General features: G+C 35.9%; 1 protein-coding gene across 1 annotated transcript in view; it reads right to left on the bottom strand.

The window, feature by feature from the left end:
• Window positions 1-21725, bottom strand: part of LOC131803601 (beta-glucuronidase-like) — a 97629-nt gene extending 75904 nt beyond the window's left edge. The window contains exon 1 of the mRNA XM_059124988.1: window positions 21620-21725. Coding sequence (XP_058980971.1) covers window positions 21620-21710 — 91 coding nt within the window. The 5' untranslated portion in view covers window positions 21711-21725. The remainder of the gene's footprint in view (window positions 1-21619) is intronic.
• Between the last annotated feature and the right edge of the window lie 968 nt (window positions 21726-22693).

Below are 22693 nucleotides of genomic sequence, written 5' to 3'. Positions count from 1 at the left end.
TGGCATCGCCACCAATGTTGACAGTATGCAAAACTTTCGGATGTGATTGTGAATGCAATGCCATGATAGGCCACCATGAACACACACACACACACCTGCATACACTCTGGGAAACAGGAAACAACACCAAAAGATGACGATGAAGGCTCACACAAACAAACAAACAAATAGTTGGCAATGTCTGCTGCACGAATAGGCCCATAAATGGGGAATGACAAAACAAAAGATCGCAGCATTGAAATGGCATAAAGTCTTTGTCATGCAAGAAGTTTCTCGCTGGCTTTTGCATTTCTGTTTGGAGGTTTTATTTTTTTTTTTTTTTTGTTTGGCTTGGCTTGACTTGACTTGGCTGAAAGGATAAAGTTAACGATGCTTGTGGTGATACCAATGATAGGATTTGTTGACACTGTGACGTTTCCATTAGTGTGTGACCTTTTCGACTCTTACGAAATAACATTGATGATGGATGTAAAATATCGACTGCGTGTGATTACTTGGAAGATGTTGGAGTTGTTGTTGGTGCATCTGCGGAAATGTATTGAGAACAATTTGTTAGGAAATAGTACTATTAAATGATATACTGATTTTTGGTGAGTTAGTTTTGAAATATATAAGATTTTCAGAAAAGTAGGCTGCTTGATCTTTTTTGGGTATGCAGTGAGGATCCATGTACGGTGCACGAATGTTAATATTTATATTTTCCTGATTAAAGCCTCCATTTTTGGTCGCTTCCAATTTTTGGATGGATTTCCGATGGATTTTGAAAGTGCACAATCAATCCAAAAAAGTCCTAATTATCGGAAAATGTAGGCGTAACGTGCCTCTAACGACATGCCTTAACAAATACTTCTGGTACGTTATTGAACATTAAAAGAGGATATATAGGTCCAAACTTTTTGACAAGTTCGAAAGAAGCTACACATAAATATATGTTCAAAGTTGAGGGTTTATATTACCAAAATGAAAACTTAATCTATCTCAGCTACACCGAAAAAATTGGTAAAAAATTAATCTTGAAGGGATCCTTTAGATACTACCTGTTTAACAAACAGTAAAAAGTGTCCGTCGGTTTATTTGAAAGTGTTTCGAATAGCTTAAAATACGTTGACCAAAGTTATTTACTAAATCTGCGAATAGAATTTTCGAAATGTGCAGAATTTAAAGAATTCTTTCTCAATTTTATGCGGATAATTGTTTCGCAAGGTATAAAAATTGGATATTGTTAGAAGAGATTCCGGAGGAGTGGACCGATATCTATAATCTTGTGTAGGAAGTGATATTTGGATGTGTTAAATCTTATTTTGCGATTTATGAGAGTTAAATTATTTAAAATTTTGACCCGTTGCGGGGGAGGTACCATAAAGAGTCGTCCTATATATTTCATCTAAGTATGAAAGAAATCGGATGTTCATATCTCGTTTTATAAGCTTCATGGCTATTCAAAAATTTGACACTTTGTGGGAGAGGTACCAGAAGGTGTAGACCTATATAGCCCATATTCACACTAGATCTTGTGCTGGAAATAAGCAGAACGTGTGTAATTTGACGACAATCGGCTTTTTATTTCATTTTTTATAAGAGTATTGAATCAAACGATGAGTAAGAGATAAGTGATCGGATGCTCTATGTAGTTTTTATACCCTAAACCACACTGTGATTAGGGTATTATGTCTTTGTGCATTTGTTTGTTTCCTTTTGATGATCTGCGGAGAATCACATTCTAAGTCGATTTATACATGTCCGTTCGTCCGTCTGCCCATGTATTTTTGCAAACAAAACCATTTAAAAAATATCAGTCTGTTTTGCCAACAGATGTATACCCACAGCCAATGTTCGATTATTTAAATATATTTTGACTTCTGTTATCATTATTGAAATTGTAAGTTCAAAGAGAATAGGCCAATATAGTTCATTTCGTATCGGACCTAAATATATATGATATAAATATTGCGATGTGCCAGGTTTAGACTATATTGGTTACCTACTTCATGAGATATGTGACAATTTTTGGAATATGTTATGTGCGTGAGGTACAAGATTTATTTGACGGAAATATTTCATTTTCATACTTCATCTAATACAGATAAATATATTGGTATGGGCAAAATTACATTACAATTTTATGTAAAATCGTAAATTCCGTATTAATCTCAGGTATCTGGTTGAGATTATTTAGATATAGTAAGTTGTAAAGAATCGCTGACTTGTGACCCTTTGTGGGTGAGGTACCAGAAGGGGTTCGCAGATATATATCATCTTCACAACAGATATTGCGTTATCAAAAATATTTGGATGTGTGAAATTTGAAGAGAGGTGGATGATTATTTCGGTTTCTTTGTACGTTTTGTTTTTCAAGATCTTGAACTTTATGTGGGGGAGGCACCAGAAGAAATGATCCGATCTTTACCATCTTTATAAAAAATCTTGTGTTGATGGAAATCATTTTTGCCAAGTCTGAATGGAAATGGAAGTTAATTACGCGTTGTATGAGCTTAATGGATATTTAAAAATTTGATCCTCTGTGGGGAGGTACCAAAAGGAGTAGACCGATATATCCCAACTTCACAGCAGAGCTTGTGTTAGTAGAAATATGATAAAAACCGGATTCTTATTTCAGATTTTGTGATAGTTTTGGTTAATCAAAACGTTGACCTTTTGTGGGGCAGGTACCAGAATGAATGGCCCGATCTCTACCATCTTCATGACAGATCTTGTGTTGATGGAAGCATTGGGGGAAATATTGATTTCACGTTTTAGAGCTTAGTGGATATTCAAAATTGTTGCCCTTTGTGGGAGAGTTACCACAAAGAATTGCCCGGTCTCTACCATCTTCCCACCAAATCTTGGGTTAATAAAAATATTGTAATGTGTGTAGTTCGATGACAAACGGATTCTTATTTCACATTTTAAAAGAGTTATAGTTATTCCAAATGTTGGCCCTTTGTGCATTTTCGTACTGAATCTAACACTGCTGAAAATATTAAGAATCGCTAAACAGGAAATCCTTTCTCTTTTTAAGAAGCAAGATATTTTATTTGAAAATTTCGACCTTTTGTGGGCCAATCTCGGAATTCGATCTAAGTTTGATAAAAATATTACGATGTACCAAGTTTAGGCCAAATCGGATACTCTCTTCAGGAGACAGACAGGCGGACGGAAAACCCTAGATCAACTTCAAATGTCCTGAATCGGATTTGATCCAAAGATCCGTCATTTCGATGAGGCACGTTTTGGTCATATCAAATGATATATCCCCTTTGTAGTCAAATGGCTGAGGGCATAATAATATGAAGTCTCTAGCAGATTTCTATAGATGAATTACCCTTTAGTGGTCTTATGTGTATAGCATGCTATAGTCGTATATCCTACACACACTGCGATCAGGGTATTATGTCTTCGTGCATTTGCTTGCAACATACGGAAGAAAACGAAGTAGATCCATAGTTTCTTTTGATAATCTGCATAGAATTACGTTCTGAGTCGATTTATGCAAGCTCGTCCGTCCGTCTCTCATTGTATTTTTGCAAACAAAATAGAGGTCACATTTATTGCCCAATCGAGATTATGTGATAATCGGTCTAAATTTAGATATAGCTCCTATATATCTCCGTCCGATTTGCTTTTATCCACCAAACGTATAATATTAGTCCGAATAAGATGATATTTGACACATTTGACCAAATTGAGTCTAGAAACCAGTAAAGAAAGTCTTAAAGTCGGGCGGTGCCGTCTTTTTGATACCCTACATCACTTTGCTAATTCAGTAGAGCTGCGCATAACAATTAAAAGTTTTTATGGGAGAATTCAATCATACACGCTATGATTATAATTATAATTTAAAGATCAAAGGACTAAATATGCCGAAGCATTTGCATCTTTTAAATTCGGACTTGTATTGCCCATTTGGTGCACAATTAATTTGAAATCGGATAAAATATATCGTTGGCAACCCTGTTGTGATTAGTTCAAAAAATTGTGGTGCTCCGTGCTTTTGAAAAAAATTAATAGTTATTGCGTTTTTAAATTAATTAATCTGGTAAAAAAGTGTTTAAAAGTGTTCAATAGTGATTTGTAACTCAAAGTGATAATTGGTGTAGTGTTTTAAAATCTTGTTTTGTGTTTTGAAGTTATATCAATTTTAAAATTGTGTAGTTTTACATTTTCCTTTTATCCTCTTTCTTTTGTTACATTAGCTAATTAGTTGTTGTAACATTATCGTCTTGTTTTGTTTGTCATCTCAAAAGAGTTGCCAACATTTAAAAAAAAAATAAATAAAAAAGAATAAATATAAATAACAAAAAATTCCAGCTACAGATCTAATTTTAAATAAAATATTTGGAACTTGTGTATTAAAAAAGAAATAGTTATAATTAAAATAAAGAAAATGTCGTACCCTTTTGAATTGTGTAATATTGTTGCAGAGGATGAATTGTGTGTTACCTGTTGGTTTTGTCTTAATCAATGGCATGCAAAATGTGCTAGGATTAATGCAAAAGTAGTAGACACAATTAGAAATAATGTTGGTGTTCGTTGGTGTTGTGTGCAATGCAGGAAACTCTCTGCAGACTTTTATAATTTTGTAAAGGATTTGCAGTCGGAATTGACATCGATGAAAAAAGATTTTTCCTCATTATCACTCCGATTTGAGAATTTCTCTACATTGTTTGAGAAATACCAAGAGTTAGATGAGTTTGTGTCGTCACCGTCAGTTTCTGGACAGAAACGCAAAAGGGCTGCGAAAAAGGCACCAACTAAGGGAATGCCTAGTCGCAAAGCAATAGTTTCTGTTGAGAACACTGTTCCACAACCGGTCTCAGTTAATATCACTGATACAACTGAGACTGGACGTGAACAGTCGTATGCCAGTGTTATTACACACCCAGTTCCGGTAGATAACAGCGGTATAGGTAAAGGGGTAATTAATCCTGATGTTATGAATATTGATAGTGAGGTTTCTAAGATAACCTCACAATCTACTCGTGACATACAGGAATTATCATTTCCTTCACTTATCACTAGTGATCGTCCCGAGACTGCTACTGGCAAAACTCAACCTGTCCAAAGATCATTATCCATGGCCCCCGCCATGAAAATGATATTTGCTACAAGGTTTGCACCAGAAACAACGGCCGATGACAAAACTATTATATAAAATCAAAAATTGAGGGAGATTACTTTTTAAAATGTTATAAGCTCCGATCTGCATTTTCTGAAAGTAGATCTTCTTTTAAAATCGTTGTACCTGACAATATTTTTGTACAGTTGATTTTAAAAGAATTTTGGCCTGCTAGGGCATTTATTAAAGAATTTGTGGAGAGATCCGATAATTTAGCTCATTTGCCTCTTAGACCAGACTCTGTGCCAAAAAACTAAATGACTCATTTTCTATCTGCTATCAGAATGTAAGGGGGCTTAATACAAAATTAACCAGTTTATATACTGATAGCATTGGTTTCAATTATAATGTATTGGTTTTCTCCGAAACTTGGTTAAAAACATCTATATTAAATAGTGAAATTTTATGTTCAAAATATCAAATATTTAGAAAAGATCGTGTTTGTAAAAAAGGTGGTGGCGTCCTTATTGCAGTTGATACCAAATATACCACTAATTTAATAGATCTAAATGATTTTCTTGATATAGAATTTGTTTGTGTTTCCATTGAATTGGGCAAATCTAAATTGTTTGTAACTTGCTCTTATATTCCCCCCTCATCTTCACTTGACATTTATAATCAGCATTTATCAGAAATAAATTTAATTACTGAAAAAATGAAAGATTCCGATCGCATTCTGATCCTTGGTGATTTTAATATGCCCTCCATTAAATGGCTTCCAATGCCAGATTCTGAAGCTTTTATTCCTTTGCCATCTGAAATGAACAGTACCCAGTATACATTTGATGTTGTAAATAGTTTGTGTGACTTAAATCTTTATCAAATAAATAGTGTAAAAAATTCGCACTGCAAAATTCTTGATTTGGCGTTTGTAAATATAACACAGCATTTTGATATATTTAGAATTCCTCCAATATGCACTCCTGAAGATATATACCATCCAACTTTATATATCTCCATGACTCACAGTTATGTAATTGAAGAAAGTCAGTCCGACTCATTTAAAACTGTCCTTAATTACAAAAAAACTAATTTTCGAAAACTTAATACCCTCATTTCCTCCATAAATTGGGCTTCTGTGTGCCTGTGTAACAGCCATACAGATTTAGAATATGTAATTGATAAATTTTATGATATTTTAAATAGATTTAAACTGGAATGTGTTCCAACCACTAGAGTTAAAAATTCAAATAAATATCCATGGATAACCCCTGAGTTATCAAGTTTAAAAAATTCTAAAAATAAGCTTTTTCGTAAATATAAAAAATCAGGCTTAACAATAGACTATACTAATTACTCTGTTGCTAGATCTAAATATACTTTAGAGTCTCGACGATTGTATAATCTTTACCTAGACAAGATTAAAAATAATGTTAAATCCAATCCTAAATCTTTTTATGATTTTGTTAATCTAAAACGAAAAGTTTCCTCAAAGCCCTCAGTATTGAAATATAACAATAAAGAATTTGTCACAGGCACAGATATTGCTGAATGTTTCGCAGATTTTTTTGCCACAACCTATTCCAGTACATCTTGCCAAATTAAAGACTCGTATCCTTATAAGTTATCACAGGCTGATCAAATTTGTATGCCTTTTCTACAACGTCATGATGTGTCCAATAGTCTGCGTAGTTTAAAATCGATTAAATGTCCAGGACCGGATGGCATACCTAATATAATTCTTAAATATTGTTCAGAAACATTAGCACTTCCGTTAACTATATTGTTTAATTATTCACTTAAATTTGGTCACTTTCCTACTTTTTGGAAAAAATCTTATATTATACCTTTACATAAGTCTGGTAGTCTTACTAATGTATCAAATTATAGAGGAATTGCAAAAATAAGTGCCATACCAAAATTGTTTGAAAAATTAATTACTGCAGTAATTTCACAGAAAATTCAATCTATATTGAGTCCATATCAGCATGGTTTTCGTAGTGGTCTTTCAACTACAACAAATCTTATAGAATTTACGTCAACAGTAATAAAAGGATTTGTTCAGCGTAAACAAACTGATACAATTTATACCGATTTTAGTAAAGCTTTTGATAGGGTTAACCATGAACTCCTAATATATAAATTAAATTATATGGGTTTCAACACAAACTTAGTCAAATGGATATCATCTTACTTACAAAATAGATCACAACTAGTTTTGTTTGAAGGGTATCTATCCAAAACGATTAACGTTCCATCGGGTGTTCCGCAAGGAAGTCACCTTGGACCGGTCCTCTTTCTTTTATTTATCAACGATTTACCTAATTCCATAAATTACTCGAAATTGTTAATGTACGCAGATGATGTTAAATTATTCATTTCCCATAATTGTGATAAACGAGCTAGTTTACTTCAAAACGATTTAGATAGCCTTTTTAAATGGTGCACGTTAAATTGCATGGAGTTAAATTTAAGCAAATGTAAGCATATGTGCTTCTCCAGATCTTCTTCTCTGATATTAAAATATAATATTGCCGGTCATTCATTATCAACTGTGGATTCATTTGTTGATCTTGGCCTCTTGATGGATCCAAAATTAAATTTTAATAGCCATGTAATAACAATGGTAAATAAAGCAAATGGTGTTTTAGGTTTTGTTAAACGGTGGGCCAAAGAATTTTCTGATCCATATATAACAAAACAGTTATTTACGTCTCTTGTTAGACCTATATTGGAATACGGTTCTGTTGTATGGATCCTCAATATGCAATATACTCAGATAAAATAGAATCCGTGCAAAAACAATTTCTGCTATTTGCCTTACGAGGTTTACATTGGAATAGTGATTTTGTTTTGCCTTCTTATGCTAGCAGGCTAAAATTAATTAGATTGCCTACACTTAAAAGCAGACGTATTATGTTGAACTCCATGTTTGTACTAAAATATTAAATGGTAATATACCCTCAGATTTTCTGATTTCATCTATTAGAATTAATGTTCCGTTTAGATCTAGTAGATACTACCAATTATTATATACTGATTTTCACCGCACGAATTATTCAATGGGCGAACCTCTTAGTAAAATGTGTGTTGACTTTAATTCTGTGTACTGTAATGCAGATTTTGGTATGAGTTTAGAAGTTATTAAATCTAGAATAATTTTATTTTTAAACAATTAACATACATGTTATATTATTATTCAAACTAGCTGATGAATTAAATTCTGTAGCTGGTTTTAAATTTCCTACTGAATTCCCATTATGATGCGGATCATGATGTGTACGCGATCCCTCCGTAAAGGGAGGTCGCCCCCTCGGTCGGCAGGGGTGGGAATGTGAGGCGTGGGAACGTTCGATAGAAAAAAAAAAAAAATATGGGAGCTAGGCAAAGATATTTCTGAGCTGTATTTGCTATATTTCCCTGAATATCGTTGTTACGGAGTGCATATTACGGCTGTGGGTAACAAATATGACAAATCGGATGAACAGTATATATGGGAGCTATAGCTATATCTGAACCGATCTTCACCAAATTTGGCATACTTCTAGACTCAATTCGGTCGTATGTGCCAAATTTCATCCAATTTGGGCAAATATTAGACGTTTGGTGCACAATCAAAGGTAAATCGGACGAAGTTATATATTGGAGCTATATCCAAATCTGAACCGATCTCGATAAAATTTAGCAAATGTATTTCTGAGCTGTATTTGATATATTTCCCCAAATATTGTTGTTACAAAGTGCATATTACAGCTGCGGAGGACAAAAATAACAAATCGGATGAACAATATATATGGGAGCTATAGCTATATCTGAAACGATTTCGATCAAATTTGGCATACTTATTTTCAGGTCTAATCTGATCGTACGTGCAAAATTCCATACTATTCGGACTGAAGATATATATGGGAGCTATATCTAAATTTTGACCGATTATCTCCAATTTCAATAGGGTTTGTCCTTGGGCCAAACAAATGGTTTGTGCAAAATTTCATATGGATAGGGCAATAAATGCGAACTGTACTTTGTTTATAAAAATACATGGACAGACGGACGGACGGACATGCATAAATCGACTCAGAATGTGATTCTGTGCAGATCATCAAAAGGAACTATGGGTCTATCTCGTTTCCTTTTGCTTGTTACAAACAAATGCACAAAGACATAATACCCTGATCACCTTGTGGTGTAGGGTATAATAAGTGTGTCAAATTTGGATGCAATCGGTTCAGATATAGCTAAAGCTCCAATATATATTGTTCATCCGATTTGGCAGCTTTTTCCTCCACAGCCGTAACAAATTCAGCCTGGAAGAAAGTTTATCAAATTTGGTTAAAACCGGTTAAGATATAACTATAGGTTCCATACATATGTTTTATTCGATTTTGTATTTAAGTCCCTCATATCCTGAAAATTTTCCCAATAACTACTATTTAATTGTTCCAGCTATAGGATACAGCATAGAAATACCTCTGCTAAAAATTTTATAGAGATCGGTTCACATTTGGATATAGTTCCCATGTGTGTCTAAAAATGTAATATCATTGTATGGGTAGCTCCACAAAACATGAAATTGGTGTAGGGTATCATAAAGTCTTTGGGGGTTTCTTTACTTTTTTTTTTTTTTTGATGAAGGACCTTTTAAAGAACAGTTTGAGTTTTTTACGAAAAAAAAAACTATATCGGCCTTATTTTATTAGTTCTCTTCACAAAGAATTCTCCAAAAATAAAAACACAAAGGTCCTCCAATAACATTTATTTACCATCCTCATTACAGCCACTTCGTATGTTCGGATTACTTACTCCTCGCTTACAATCACGTTTGAATGAGCTACAACAACTGCTATGACATTGTTCCATATTAACCTGATGAAACATTTGCTAAAGCCAACATTTGAGGTTATGCATTTAAAATGTGAACGTGGTATGTGTAGTTGTTGTTGTTGAAACTGCTGCTGCTATTGCCTTTGTTTGTGCCACACATCCGCTTACAACGTCAGCGCAGCGCATTATAATGTGGCATGAAATGATGAGCGAATTGAGTAGCAATAACAACGTTGAAGTCAACGTCGTGGTGATGGTGGTGGTGTCACTGAAATCACTGATGACTTTTCTTTGGTTCTTTGTCTGCCTATTTGAATATTTTCGACTGTCAAATCGGAATACTTGCCATCCGAATTTAGCTGAAATGAAATGCATGAGGACGTGGGGTAATGAAATGAATCGATAGATGTTCTTTAGTTCTTTTGTGGGTGCATCTCTTAACGACAACTTTAAATATCATTGAACACACGTCGCGATCCATGTACGAACGCATGCTGAATTACTTGTCAACAGCAAAGCTGGGTTAAGTATGCAAATGTGTGGTGTGATGGGATGTGGTGATGGTGTGGATACTAAGCCCTACACCTAGAGGGGGTGATTTAAAGGAAGTGAATGGGGTTAAGTATTGACGAAATCAGGTAGCGTTGAAAATGGTATAAAGTTAGATTGAATTTTGTGTAGGGAAAGTTTTGCTTAAACATTGTTACATCAAGGTTGTCAATATGCGTTATGACTTCACTTTGGGGTATTTGAAGAAAATGTCACAATATTGCTCACATTTATCATTGATTTGTAAATTTGTATTTGATGTTTTCGTATAGACACCATATAAAGCGCGGGGGGGGGGGGGGGGGAGGGGGTAATATAATCGGTTTGTATACCCTCCACCATAGTTTAGACAGATTTAAGGTTTTTTGAGTTTTTTAGTCACAATTTCAAACCGAACCTTCTGCAAATTGGGGGTATGTGTTCCCAGTATATATGAAATGTCCTTAGGATAACTGTATATATATCGAAGTTTTGGCATAGACTCCATAATACTGTGCCTCCAGATATCCGGCATCTTTATAATTTGTGATTTCACCGAAAATTGTCTGTTGTGTTCGTATAGTCTCCATATAACGGCATTTCCACTTTGGTATTTTTTAGTGCCAACCTTGCTTTCCAAAATACTCCAGACACAATAGTCCAACGGATTGGTATTGTTTGTAACCATTCTTAAGGGGCGAGTCCTGTTGGAATGTCCAAAGTCTGCGGCCAAAATGTTTGCGTGCCCAAAGCTTTAATACACCATCCAGAATATTTTCGCGATAATATTCGGCATTTATTCTGATGCCACGGTCGATTAATACAAGCGGAGAGTGACCAACGGCTGTTATGGCGGCCCACACCATCACCATGGCCGGCGCTTAAGTTCTGGTGGCCAACTGAAGGTGCACATTTTCAGCTGACCTCTTTGGCAAGAAAACAAGATCATTTTGTTGGCTTACAAACTGCTGGACAACGAATGTTTTCTCATCAGAGGAAACCAAATTCGGCAGTTCATCACATTCCGCCAAGCGTTCTATTGTGGTGCATGTTCTAGCACTTTTGGAATGTCAATGACTTTAGCCCGAGCTCATTTTTCAATATTTGCCGAATGCAATATAGCAATATGGGCTATTTTCGTCCACTGCTACGCGGGTTTCGATCAAGTCGCTTCTTTACTATTCGAACCATTTCTGCTGATGTTGCTGTTTTCTTCCGTTCACTTACTTGATGTCGGGCTACGCTACCAGTATCACGGTAACGACCGATGGTACGAGACACAAAAGATTTATTCACATTGAAATAATAACGAATGCCACTTGTGGTTTTCTAGGCTAATATTAAGAAATCACACTATCACGCTTGAATTCTATCACGAATAACTTTTTTTCTGGAAAATTCTCACCAAAATGTTTTTGTACGCTTATAGACAATATAATGAGCTGAAATAGTTTTAACAGCTGTCGGACAAGTGGCTTATAAATGACAGCAGTCTGAAGTTGGTTGAGTTTTTTCATCTCACCCTTTATAATTAATCTGGGCAATTTTCTTCTCACTGTATGAACCAATTGGGAAGATGGTCGTTACACTATCTTGTAAAGAAAAAATAATTGAAGCAAATATATGGCAGCATTACTCATATATCAACTCTGGATGAAATTTCGTTACAGGTTTTCTCATACAATCCCCACTTCCTAATTCATAAAATACTGCCGAAAGGAACAAAAATACGTTGTCAGCATTTCATTGCTATTTATTTGCATTCAGGATAATGTGCTAACTATTTGGTGTTCTATTTTTTTTAAATAGTTTTGTTATCTAAGTATTGTTGCACCACACTCACATACACAGTCCTTCTCGCATATTGTCGTTGTTGATATTGTTGCCAAGGAAATGACAGGAAACGGAAATCGCGAATTGCATTGTTTTGCATAACGATTTTATTTGGCGTTTGTAATCGAAATTGAATGCTGCATTGCACTGCGTTTGGTATTAGGAAATTTTTATGGAGGGGAGGGGTCGGTAAGTCCGCTTGCAATTCAAACTCTGATGAAAACTATTGTTTTCATCAATTTTTTATCAGCTACTACTACTACTACCCACCCACATCCATGCTGACACATTGCGAACTTCCTCGATTTGGCATTCTAGTGGCAAAAACTATTCATTCCATGGAGGGTTTACAAAAAGATTTAGGCTTTGCCAAAGCGTATTTGCCTATGACATGGACTTTGCATTGTTTTTACGTAGCTTGAGGTAGGTGGGGGCTACAGTCAAGCCTTATGTCCTTGCCGCCTTGTCTATGCCCTGAGTTCTGGGTAACAAGCTGACATTTTGACGTGATTGCCTTTCGGTTGAGTGTACGAATGCTGTCGTTTTTTCTTTTTGTTTTTGTTTTGACTTACAACATGTGTGTACTCACGTATTTAAACGTTTTGTTAGTTGTCTTATTTGTCCCCACGTATGTGTGTGTGTGTGTGTGTGTGTGTTTTCAATCTTTCCTCTTTGTAGTTGTTGTTGTCGTCGATGACGATGATACAAGCATTGTTTTACATTTGAAATCGTAGAGTGGTTACCACATTTGAGACCCACATCTAAAAAAAAGAGGAATGAAAAAACTAGCAACTAACTCAATAGATACTGTCTTCGTATGCAAAACTGTACTCTCATCAATTGCCGTTGGATGTTCGAGGCTGGAATGTGTTGCCAGTTTTGGTTGATGATATTGCTGCGTGGCACGGAATATCAATCAGTTGGCATCAGATAAGCAAATAGGATTTTAAATGCGGATACCATTGTCTGGCAACTCGTATTGTCATCAGTAAATATCGCATTTGCATGCATTTCTTTGATATATTTTCTATTAAAAGAATTTTAATTCGTAAACGTCTAATCAATTTTTGAGAGCATATTTTTGGAAGGTTTCAGTATTTCCTGCGTTGTTTTTGCACCAATGTTAAAAGTTATATTTTTTATTTTGTAATCCTTAAGCAAACCTATATCCTGGCTTGATTGCGAATATTTTAATACAGGAAATAATTTTTTGGGCATTTATCGGTGGATTGAAATAGGCATTCACCATTTAAAAAAGCAATCATATCTTGATGACCTCTAAGTTCAAAATGAAACGGCTGAGGCATATATAGCTTTGTCCGTTCGTCTGTCTATCTGTTACGAATGATAACTTTCGTTCGGACTCTTCGGATTCATCCAAACTTTCAAACTGTTGATGAGAAATTTATCAAATCGGATGAAGAATATATATGGGAGCTATATCTCGCCCGATTTCCAAATCTGACACACTTGTTTCTAGGCTCAATTTAGTTATACGTGCCCAATTTCATCCAATTTGACCTAATATTAGACGTTTGGTGGATAATACAGGGCAAATCAGAAAAGGTATATTTCGCTCACACTTTGACTAGTTACGAAATTCGACAATATCTTTCAACTTCTTCTGGTCGACATTAATTCGAAACTTCTTACTTCCTTAAAAAAAACAAAACAAAAAGAGTAAAAAATCTGTAATTTCGGCCGGGCTGTACTTTGAATACCCTCCACAATTTGGAACAAATTTAGCAATTTTCGAAAAAATAAAATCCGTTTAAAATTATGTTCAATTGGTCTATACGACGATGTGGACCTGCATAATCAAAATACCGAATATAGGGAGGTACAATTATATGGGGGCTATACCAAATCGTAGACCTGCACAGACAATTTTTTGTCATAGGCCGTGGTATCCATTATGAACTTCAAATACCAATTTTGAAGCAATTCCGGTGAATAATGTCACTAAAATCATCAAAATACCAAATATCGGGAGGTACGGTTATATGGGGGCTATATGAAGACGTGGACCTGCACAGACAATTTTCTGTCATATACTATATACCAAAGTACCGAATATCGGGAGGTACCGTTATATGTGTTCTATATAAAGACGTGGGTCTGCATAGACAATTCACGGTCTTAGGCTGTAGTACCCATAACGAACTTCTAATACGAAATTTGAAATTTGGACCGACCTACGATACCCTACACCACTTTGTATATTCGTTCGTACCCTACACCCAGGCTAAATTCGTCCGTATGTGCCAAAATCCATTCAATTCTGGCATATACAGGGTTGTCCATATTCGACGGACCTTTGGGCCCTTTGGGTCCATTCCAATCGACAAGGCTTGTCCGCAGGCAACATTCTTTGCGTCAATTGAATTTTGTACGGGAACAAATGCAAATCAATGCGAATAATCCGTTGTAAAGTGGACCGAGCCATGCCGAGCCAACTTCTGAGAACGGCGTTTTTGGGATGTTCTTGGGGACCTCTCAACACTCGCTCGTCCGGCAGCGATCGCCTTGGTCGACTTTTATATGGCCTCTTCGGATTAGAAAGAGCCTTACCAGTCGAAAATTTTTCGTAAAAACGCTTAATGGTGTTCTTAGAAGGCGCACTTCTCACATTTTTTAATATTTTAAAAGCACGTTGAGTTTTCACAATTGACGTCTTGTTAATTTCAACTATTTCAGAGCGCTCGCGTGGCGTGTATTGGTTCATGGTAGAAATCTGCTTGGACTGACGCTTCAAACGCGGTATGTCATTAAGCGATGTGACATTTCTGTCAAAAGTTATGGCGTTGCCAGATGGGTCCGTCGAATATGGGCAACAATATTAACCATTTGGTGCACAATTAACTTGAAATCGAGTAAAGGTGTATATGAGAGCTGTATCCCAATCTGAACCGACCTCGACAAAATTTGGCAAATATTGTGGATATTGTGACTGAGGAGGACCATATAATAAATGGGATGAATATTATATATGGGAGCTATTGCTATATCTGAATATCCGATTTGGTCCAATCTTGGTACATCATAATATTATTATCAAACTTACATCGAATTCGGAAATGGGCAATATCGGTCCACTCCTTCTTTACCTTCCCCACAAAAGGTCGAAATTTAAATAAAAAAAAAACTCCACAGAAAGAGAAAGGATAATCCAATTTTGCTCCAACTTTTCAAATACTAATATCTGCACCAGTTTTATGACCTGTGGGAAAATGGACAATATCGGTCCACTCCATCAAGTACCTCCCGTTTTTATAATTATTGCTATATCTGAACTTTCACCAAATTTGCACAATAAAAGTCAAGTCGAACGAAGATATGTGTGTGGGCAATGTCTAAATTTTACCAGTTATCTCCAATTTCAGTAGGGTTCGTTCTTGGGCCTGATTGTACAAAATTTCAGACGGACGGACATGCATAAATCGACTCAGAATGTGATCCTATGCAGATCGCCAAACTAAATGTTTACATTGGGATTAATTTAAAGTAGATCATACCTATCACGATCGTTTTTGATGGTTTAAATTAAAACATATATTTCCGAGCAATAGCTATAACTGATCGGATTTACACTTTTGTAGCACAATAAACGTGAAATTTGATGAAGAAGTTTATAGGAGCTATATCTAAATCAGAATCGATTTCTATCAAATTTAGCAGAGGAATTTCCATGCTGTATCTGACTGTTGGAAAAAGTAAGTTATTTTGCCTTGTATTTATAGGCCATTATTTTCAATCTACTGGTAATGAAGAAGGTTATTCGGTACATACAGCCCATAGTGCCTGCTAATAAACGTCATTTTTATTTTTTTAGTTACAATTTTAAACAAGTAAGCAAAGGCTATAGTCGCGCGGGGCCGACCATGTGAAACCCTACAACACTACAATATGTTAGAAGCCCCTTAATGTCCAAATCCATTTTGGAAGATTTTGCTTTTGAAATTATGTTACGGAGTACGGCCCAGATATTACCCATAGCATTATGAACAGGGACATTTGCCCAATATTTACGCACTTCGTCGTGCTGTTAGTTGATTTTGGTCCATTAAATATAATCCAGTGGTCATCCAAAATGTTAGAATTCTTCCCTGTCCTTAATGCTCTTCTCAGGCGTGTCGAATGGCTTCAATTGTGTGATCAGGAATTTTTTCCGTTTTTGGTCCATTTCAACCCCTAAATATTACGGACATCTTTGAAAAGAATAAGCCTAGCCCTTCTGTGCCTAACCCTTCCCTTTTTCGTGAGGATCGGACGATAATTGCAGAATGTATATAATAACCCAAACCTTTGTTGTAAGGTGAAAAAATACAATACAAAATACAAAAAATACATTTCAATACTAAGTCAGATTGAAAAAATCGCATGCGATAAAATAAATGAAAAAATAACAAAATGTCACAACATACTACAAAATCTATATTTGCACCACTTTTTTCTCTTTTATGCCAAGAGATCATTCTGAATTGACCAAATTTGTCAAAATCGGTACAGCCATTCTTGAGATATAAGCATTCTTGCTAACATCCCCTTCCTTTGTATACACACATTGTACATATTTCGCTATATATATCCAATATATTTAATATCGGTATTTACGTAACGGTCAGAATTGACCTGTTCGTCTATTTGTGATTTCGCCGATATCAAAAATATTCGCGGTTCAATGGAAAATTTGACTTATATTTAACAAAGATATTATGGTCTATTTCACCAACTAAATATTACCCGATGACCGTCAAAATTGGAAGACTTCTGGCCAGTCCTCATCTCTAGCCCCATGATAACTTCCACGTCGATTGGTCCATAATTGCGACCTGTAGAGCAACTGTAAAATCAAGATATTTTTCAGTATTTGGTCCATTTCAACCCCTAAATATTATGCGATCATCTTCAAAAGAAATAGGGTTCTATTCTGACCATAACCCCACCTCCATTTTCAATTTCGTGACGATCGGGCCATAATTGCGACCTGTAGAGTGATTACAAATTAACATGGACAGACGGACGGACGGACATACATAGCTAGATCAAACTCAGCTCGGCGAGATAGGAAGATCCATATATACTTTCCTATGTGGGAAACCAATATTTCGTGGTGTTACATAATTTTTGGCCCAATCAAACTCATAATACCCCCAACACATAGTGTTGTAGGGTATAAACAGAATTGCTTTAATTTGGTAATTTGGTACCGATGAAAAATTCCTAGAAAAATTGTGTTGTGTTGATCCAAATTTTGTTTAGCCTTACTTTAATTTTACAAAAAAAATAGAACAGTGTGGCTTGTTTGTTCGGGATACCGTAGTATTTTGTTGTTGCAAAATGGTCTGGCTTTATCCCTTTATTGTTGTTTTATAAAAACAACGTTTGTTTATTAGTGGAGAACGATGGTAATGTTTACCAGGGGGTAAGGCAGGGAATACCTAGGTTTCGGAAAGAGCCACCAATCCTCATCAGTTCCCTTGTTTTTGTCTGGGATATTCTCCCCAGAAGTTATTTTAAAAATAACTTCTATGACAAAAAACATTTTTTTACCCAAGTGACGAGATCGTAAGCTCAATAGAAGAGGAACCAAAGAATTAAATAAAACTAAAATTCTCTTGGAAAGTCTTCTAAATCTAACAACCGCACTTATAAACATTTACATCTTTCTCCACTTGTTATGCTTTCGTTCAGCCTGAACGTAGTAGCATAACCATGTAAGTTGGTTTTGTCTGTTACAACAAAACCCCTTCGTCGACCGTGCCTTGTCTATTAATAGAACAGTGTGGCTTGTTTGTTCGGGATACCGTAGTATTTTGTTGTTGCAAAATGGTCTGGCTTTATCCCTTTATTGTTGTTTTTATAAAAAACAACGTTTGTTTATTAGTGGAGAACGATGTTTTGTATTTTAATGGGGAGAATATCCCAGACAAAAACAAGGGAACTGATGAGGATTGGTGGCTCTTTCCGAAACCTAGGTATTCCCTGCCTTACCCCCTGGTAAACATTACCATCGTTCTCCACTAATAAACAAACGTTGTTTTTATAAAAACAACAATAAAGGGATAAAGCCAGACCATTTTGCAACAACAAAATACTACGGTATCCCGAACAAACAAGCCACACTGTTCTATTAATAGACAAGGCACGGTCGACGAAGGGGTTTTTGTTGTAACAGACAAAACCAACTTACATGGTTATGCTACTACGTTCAGGCTGAACGAAAGCATAACAAGTGGAGAAAGATGTAAATGTTTATAAGTGCGGTTGTTAGATTTAGAAGACTTTCCAAGAGAATTTTAGTTTTATTTAATTCTTTGGTTCCTCTTCTATTGAGCTTACGATCTCGTCACTTGGGTAAAAAAATGTTTTTTGTCATAGAAGTTATTTTTAAAATAACTTCTGGGGAGAATATCCCAGACAAAAACAAGGGAACTGATGAGGATTGGTGGCTCTTTCCGAAACCTAGGTATTCCCTGCCTTACCCCCTGGTAAACATTACCATCGTTCTCCACTAATAAACAAACGTTGTTTTTATAAAAAGAACAATAAAGGGATAAAGCCAGACCATTTTGCAACAACAAATTACAAAAAAAAAAAAAAAAAAAAAAACATGTGATTGTTTCGTTTCTGTAACAAAAGAAATTTAAGCAACTTTTCAAGTCTACTGGCTTTGAAATGGTCTCCGTGGAAGGATATCCCCAATTATCGGTATCATTTGTTACTACTATGATGTATTACTACGAACTTTTACATAGCAAACATTTTCATGTAAGTGGTCACAAATTTAACATTATTGGTTCGTTATCTGTAGAAAATTAAAAGAACTTAAAAAGTATCGGTGCGGTTCTCCAACAGATATATATCCTCAGTCTTTGGTGATTGTATATCTTTTATATACAGATTGGACCTATATATCCTATATCGAAATTTTCAAAAAACATATTTTACTGCACAGAAAGAGAAAGGATAATTCGGTTTTCATGCATCAGTGCTAGGACATGTGGAAAAATGGACAATATCGATCCCCTCCATCAAGTACCTGACCTACAAAGGGTTAACATTTTGAACAATTATAATTCTTATAAAATATAATGTAAGAGTCCGATTATCTTTAAATTACAATATTTTTATTAAACCAACGTCTGGTGTGAAGATGGGCAATATCTGTCCACTCCTTATGGTATCTTCCCCACAAGGGGTCAAAAATGTGAATATCCATGAAGATCATAAGACTTGGCACCTCTCAATATTTCCAGTAAAACAGGATCTGTTATAGAGATCGGGCCATTTCATCTGGTACATACAAAACGCTCAAAGAAAGCGAAATAAGCATCTAACTCTCTTCAAATTTCACACATGCAAATATTATAAATATTTTTGCTAATACAGGATCTGCTGTGAAGATGATATATATCGGCGAACACCTACTAGTACCTCACCCACAATGAGACACAATTTTACTTTTATCTGTTGTAACTTGCGAAACAAGTCAGCGATTCTTTCCAACTTGCTATATGTAAATAAGAATTGGATATAAAAGTTCGATTTTCTTGTAATTTTACCCACACCAATATTTTTATCTTTATTATACAGGGTGAAATGAAAAAACTGCAACCAACTAGACAGCTGTTAAAATTATTCCAGTGACAGCTCATTATATTGATTACAAACGTACAAAAGCATTTTAGTGAGAATTTTCCAGAAAAAAAGTTATTCGTGATGGAATTCAAGCGTGATAGTGTGATTTCTTTTTATTTGGCTCGAAAACCACAAGTGGCTATACTGGTGATACTGGTAGCGTAACCCGACGATAAGAAGTGGACGCAAGAAAACAGCAACATCAGCATAAATGGTTCGAATAGTAATGAAGCGACTTGATCAAAACACGCGTGGCAGTGGCGGAAAAATGGCTCGTGAGCTGAACATATCGCAATATTCCGTTCGGCAATTATTGAAAAATGAGCTCGGGGTAAAGCCGTGGTAAACTTACACCGCAACAGAAAGAAAATTGATTCAAAAGAGCTAAAGAGTTGCTTCGCTTGGCCGAAAGTGGTGAACTGCCGATTTTGGTTTTCGCCGATGAGAAAACATTCGTCGTCTAGCAGTTTGTAAACGAACAAAATGATCGCGCTTACTTGCCAAAGAGGTCAGCTGAAAATGTGCACCTTCGGTTGGCCACCAGAACTCAGGCGCCGGCCATGAGGATGGTGTAGGCCGCCATAACAGCCGATGGTCGCTCTCTGCTCGTATTAATCGAACGTGGTATCAGAATAAATGCCGAATATCTTCGCGAAAATATTCTGGAGGATGTATTAAAGCCTTGGACACGCAAACATTTTGGCCGCAGACCTTGGACATTCCAACAGGACTCAGCACGCGCCACCCAAGAATGGTTACAAAATGAGGTTCCTCGCTTCATTTCCTGCGCCCAATGGCCACCAAAATCTCCGTGTACCATCCGTTGGACTATTGGTTCTGGAGTATTTTGGAAAGCAAGATTGGCACTTAAAAAATACAAAAGTGTCGATCACCTCAAACAAGCGCTTCGCCGGGAAAGGGTCAAAATACCGCAGAGACGGTTTCATTGGCCGTTTGAAGGCCATAATTCGTGCCGAAGGTGACCAATGCGAACAAATCTAAACTTATTCTAAAATTTGATTCTATTTCCGACATTTTTGCTTTCATTCAATAAAATTAAAAAAAGTCAATATTATGGCGTTTGACTTTGTTGTAGTTTTTTTTATCTCACCCTGTATATCATATATAGTGAAGGAAGTAACCAACCATATTTATTCATTTCCGATACAAAATGGACAATATTGGCCCATTCCTTCGAAACCTACTCCATAGAGGTTCAACAGTTTGAATAATCATAACAGAGGTCAAAATATAATAAAATAGTCGAACATTGGCTGAAGGTATATACCTGATGGCAAAACCGGCTGATTCTTTTTAACTTTTTTATGATTTCGACGAGGCACATTTTGGCCCTCTGAGTGTAGAAAAACATTTTTGTGTGGGCTATTATGGTGTTCTCGTATCTTGATATCTAAGTACATTTAGACATTCTTTATTTATTTTCATCTTCTGAATATCACTGCGTCACGTTTATGTTTATAATAGTTTAATTACTTACCTGCATCCTGAATATTTTTAACTACAAATTTTATGATCAGATTTTTTTCATAATGTAAATTCTCAAAACATATTTGCATTTCTTATTAATTGTTGTTTTGAAACTAAAATAAAATAAAAATTCGCAACTCTCTACGAACAATCACACACTGTATAACAGTTTATAACACTTTTATGTTTGCCTAGTTTAGGCGTTCAAACTTTTGCACACACACACCCAGATTTACCTATCGACTTTACCTCCATAAGCAACTTTAACCTGCAAAGTTCGCACAGTCCTCTCCTGGTATAGAATAACACTTTTCAGTGAAATTATCCAGGGACCAGACATTTGGATAAAGCGTCTCGTCGCCGCAATTTCAACGTCAAGACGACACGTTCATTTGATTTCGTGGTTGTTTTCACTATCAAAATATTGTTCACAAACACAAACAAACACCGACGCACACACACTCGCCTTTTTTGTTGCCAGACGTTTATGGATTGCAAGTCGGCCACTTGCATCAACGAACTCAACTAAATGTTTTTATGGACTTTTTGTGGCCAAGAAACCTAATTTTTCCAGTTATCTTCGCCAGTGCCTTGACGTCATTTTAGCTTTGGCCTGCCTGCGTGTCTCTGCGTGTGTGTTTTTATTTTGCAAATAATATTGTGCGAATGAATAAACGGATGGCTGAATGGATGTTTTGCTTTGTGCCTGGCATTTGGTGTTTTATTTGTCTGCCGTCTTGGCCACCGCCACCTCCTTCATCGGCCTGCTGCCTTTGGAAGCAACAAATAGTGTCATCTTCAGATGCTGGAACTTATAGTATGTATGTGTGTAGATTTGTGTATTTATCTATGACCTATGTGTTGCAAATGTAGCCTTCGAATGTGAGTGTGTGTGTGTACGTATGTACGGCTGGGTATAGATGGCAGTCTGGCTGGTTCATGGCGTCCAGGCGTCTAATGCATATATTCATTAGTTTTATTTTATGATGATGGCATGGAAAATCTGACTACTAGTAATACGGGCGCCATGCTAATGGTTGCAATTGTCTCCCTGTTGCTTTCTTCTCATCGCATCTCATCTGCTCTGCTTTGCTCTGTGGCGATGCTATGTGCAAAAAGCGAGTGAATGAATGACTGAATACCTGTTGAGAGAAGTCGAACAAATAATACTAATAATATAAGTAGTGTATGTGGTGGGTGTATCCTCCCCCCTGGCTGACGGTGGTGTCCAAGACAATATGACAAATTAAGAAACTAAAAATAACCTCAAAGGATAATGCAGTGAGAACTTTATCAACATACAAGGTAAATTGATAACCTCTT

Source organism: Musca domestica, unplaced genomic scaffold (genome assembly GCF_030504385.1).
Source record: "Musca domestica strain aabys unplaced genomic scaffold, Musca_domestica.polishedcontigs.V.1.1 31, whole genome shotgun sequence".
NCBI classification, from domain to species: domain Eukaryota; kingdom Metazoa; phylum Arthropoda; class Insecta; order Diptera; family Muscidae; genus Musca; species Musca domestica.
The sequence above is the reverse complement of the archived record's forward strand: the minus strand, read 5'-3'. Positions and strand labels throughout refer to the sequence as shown.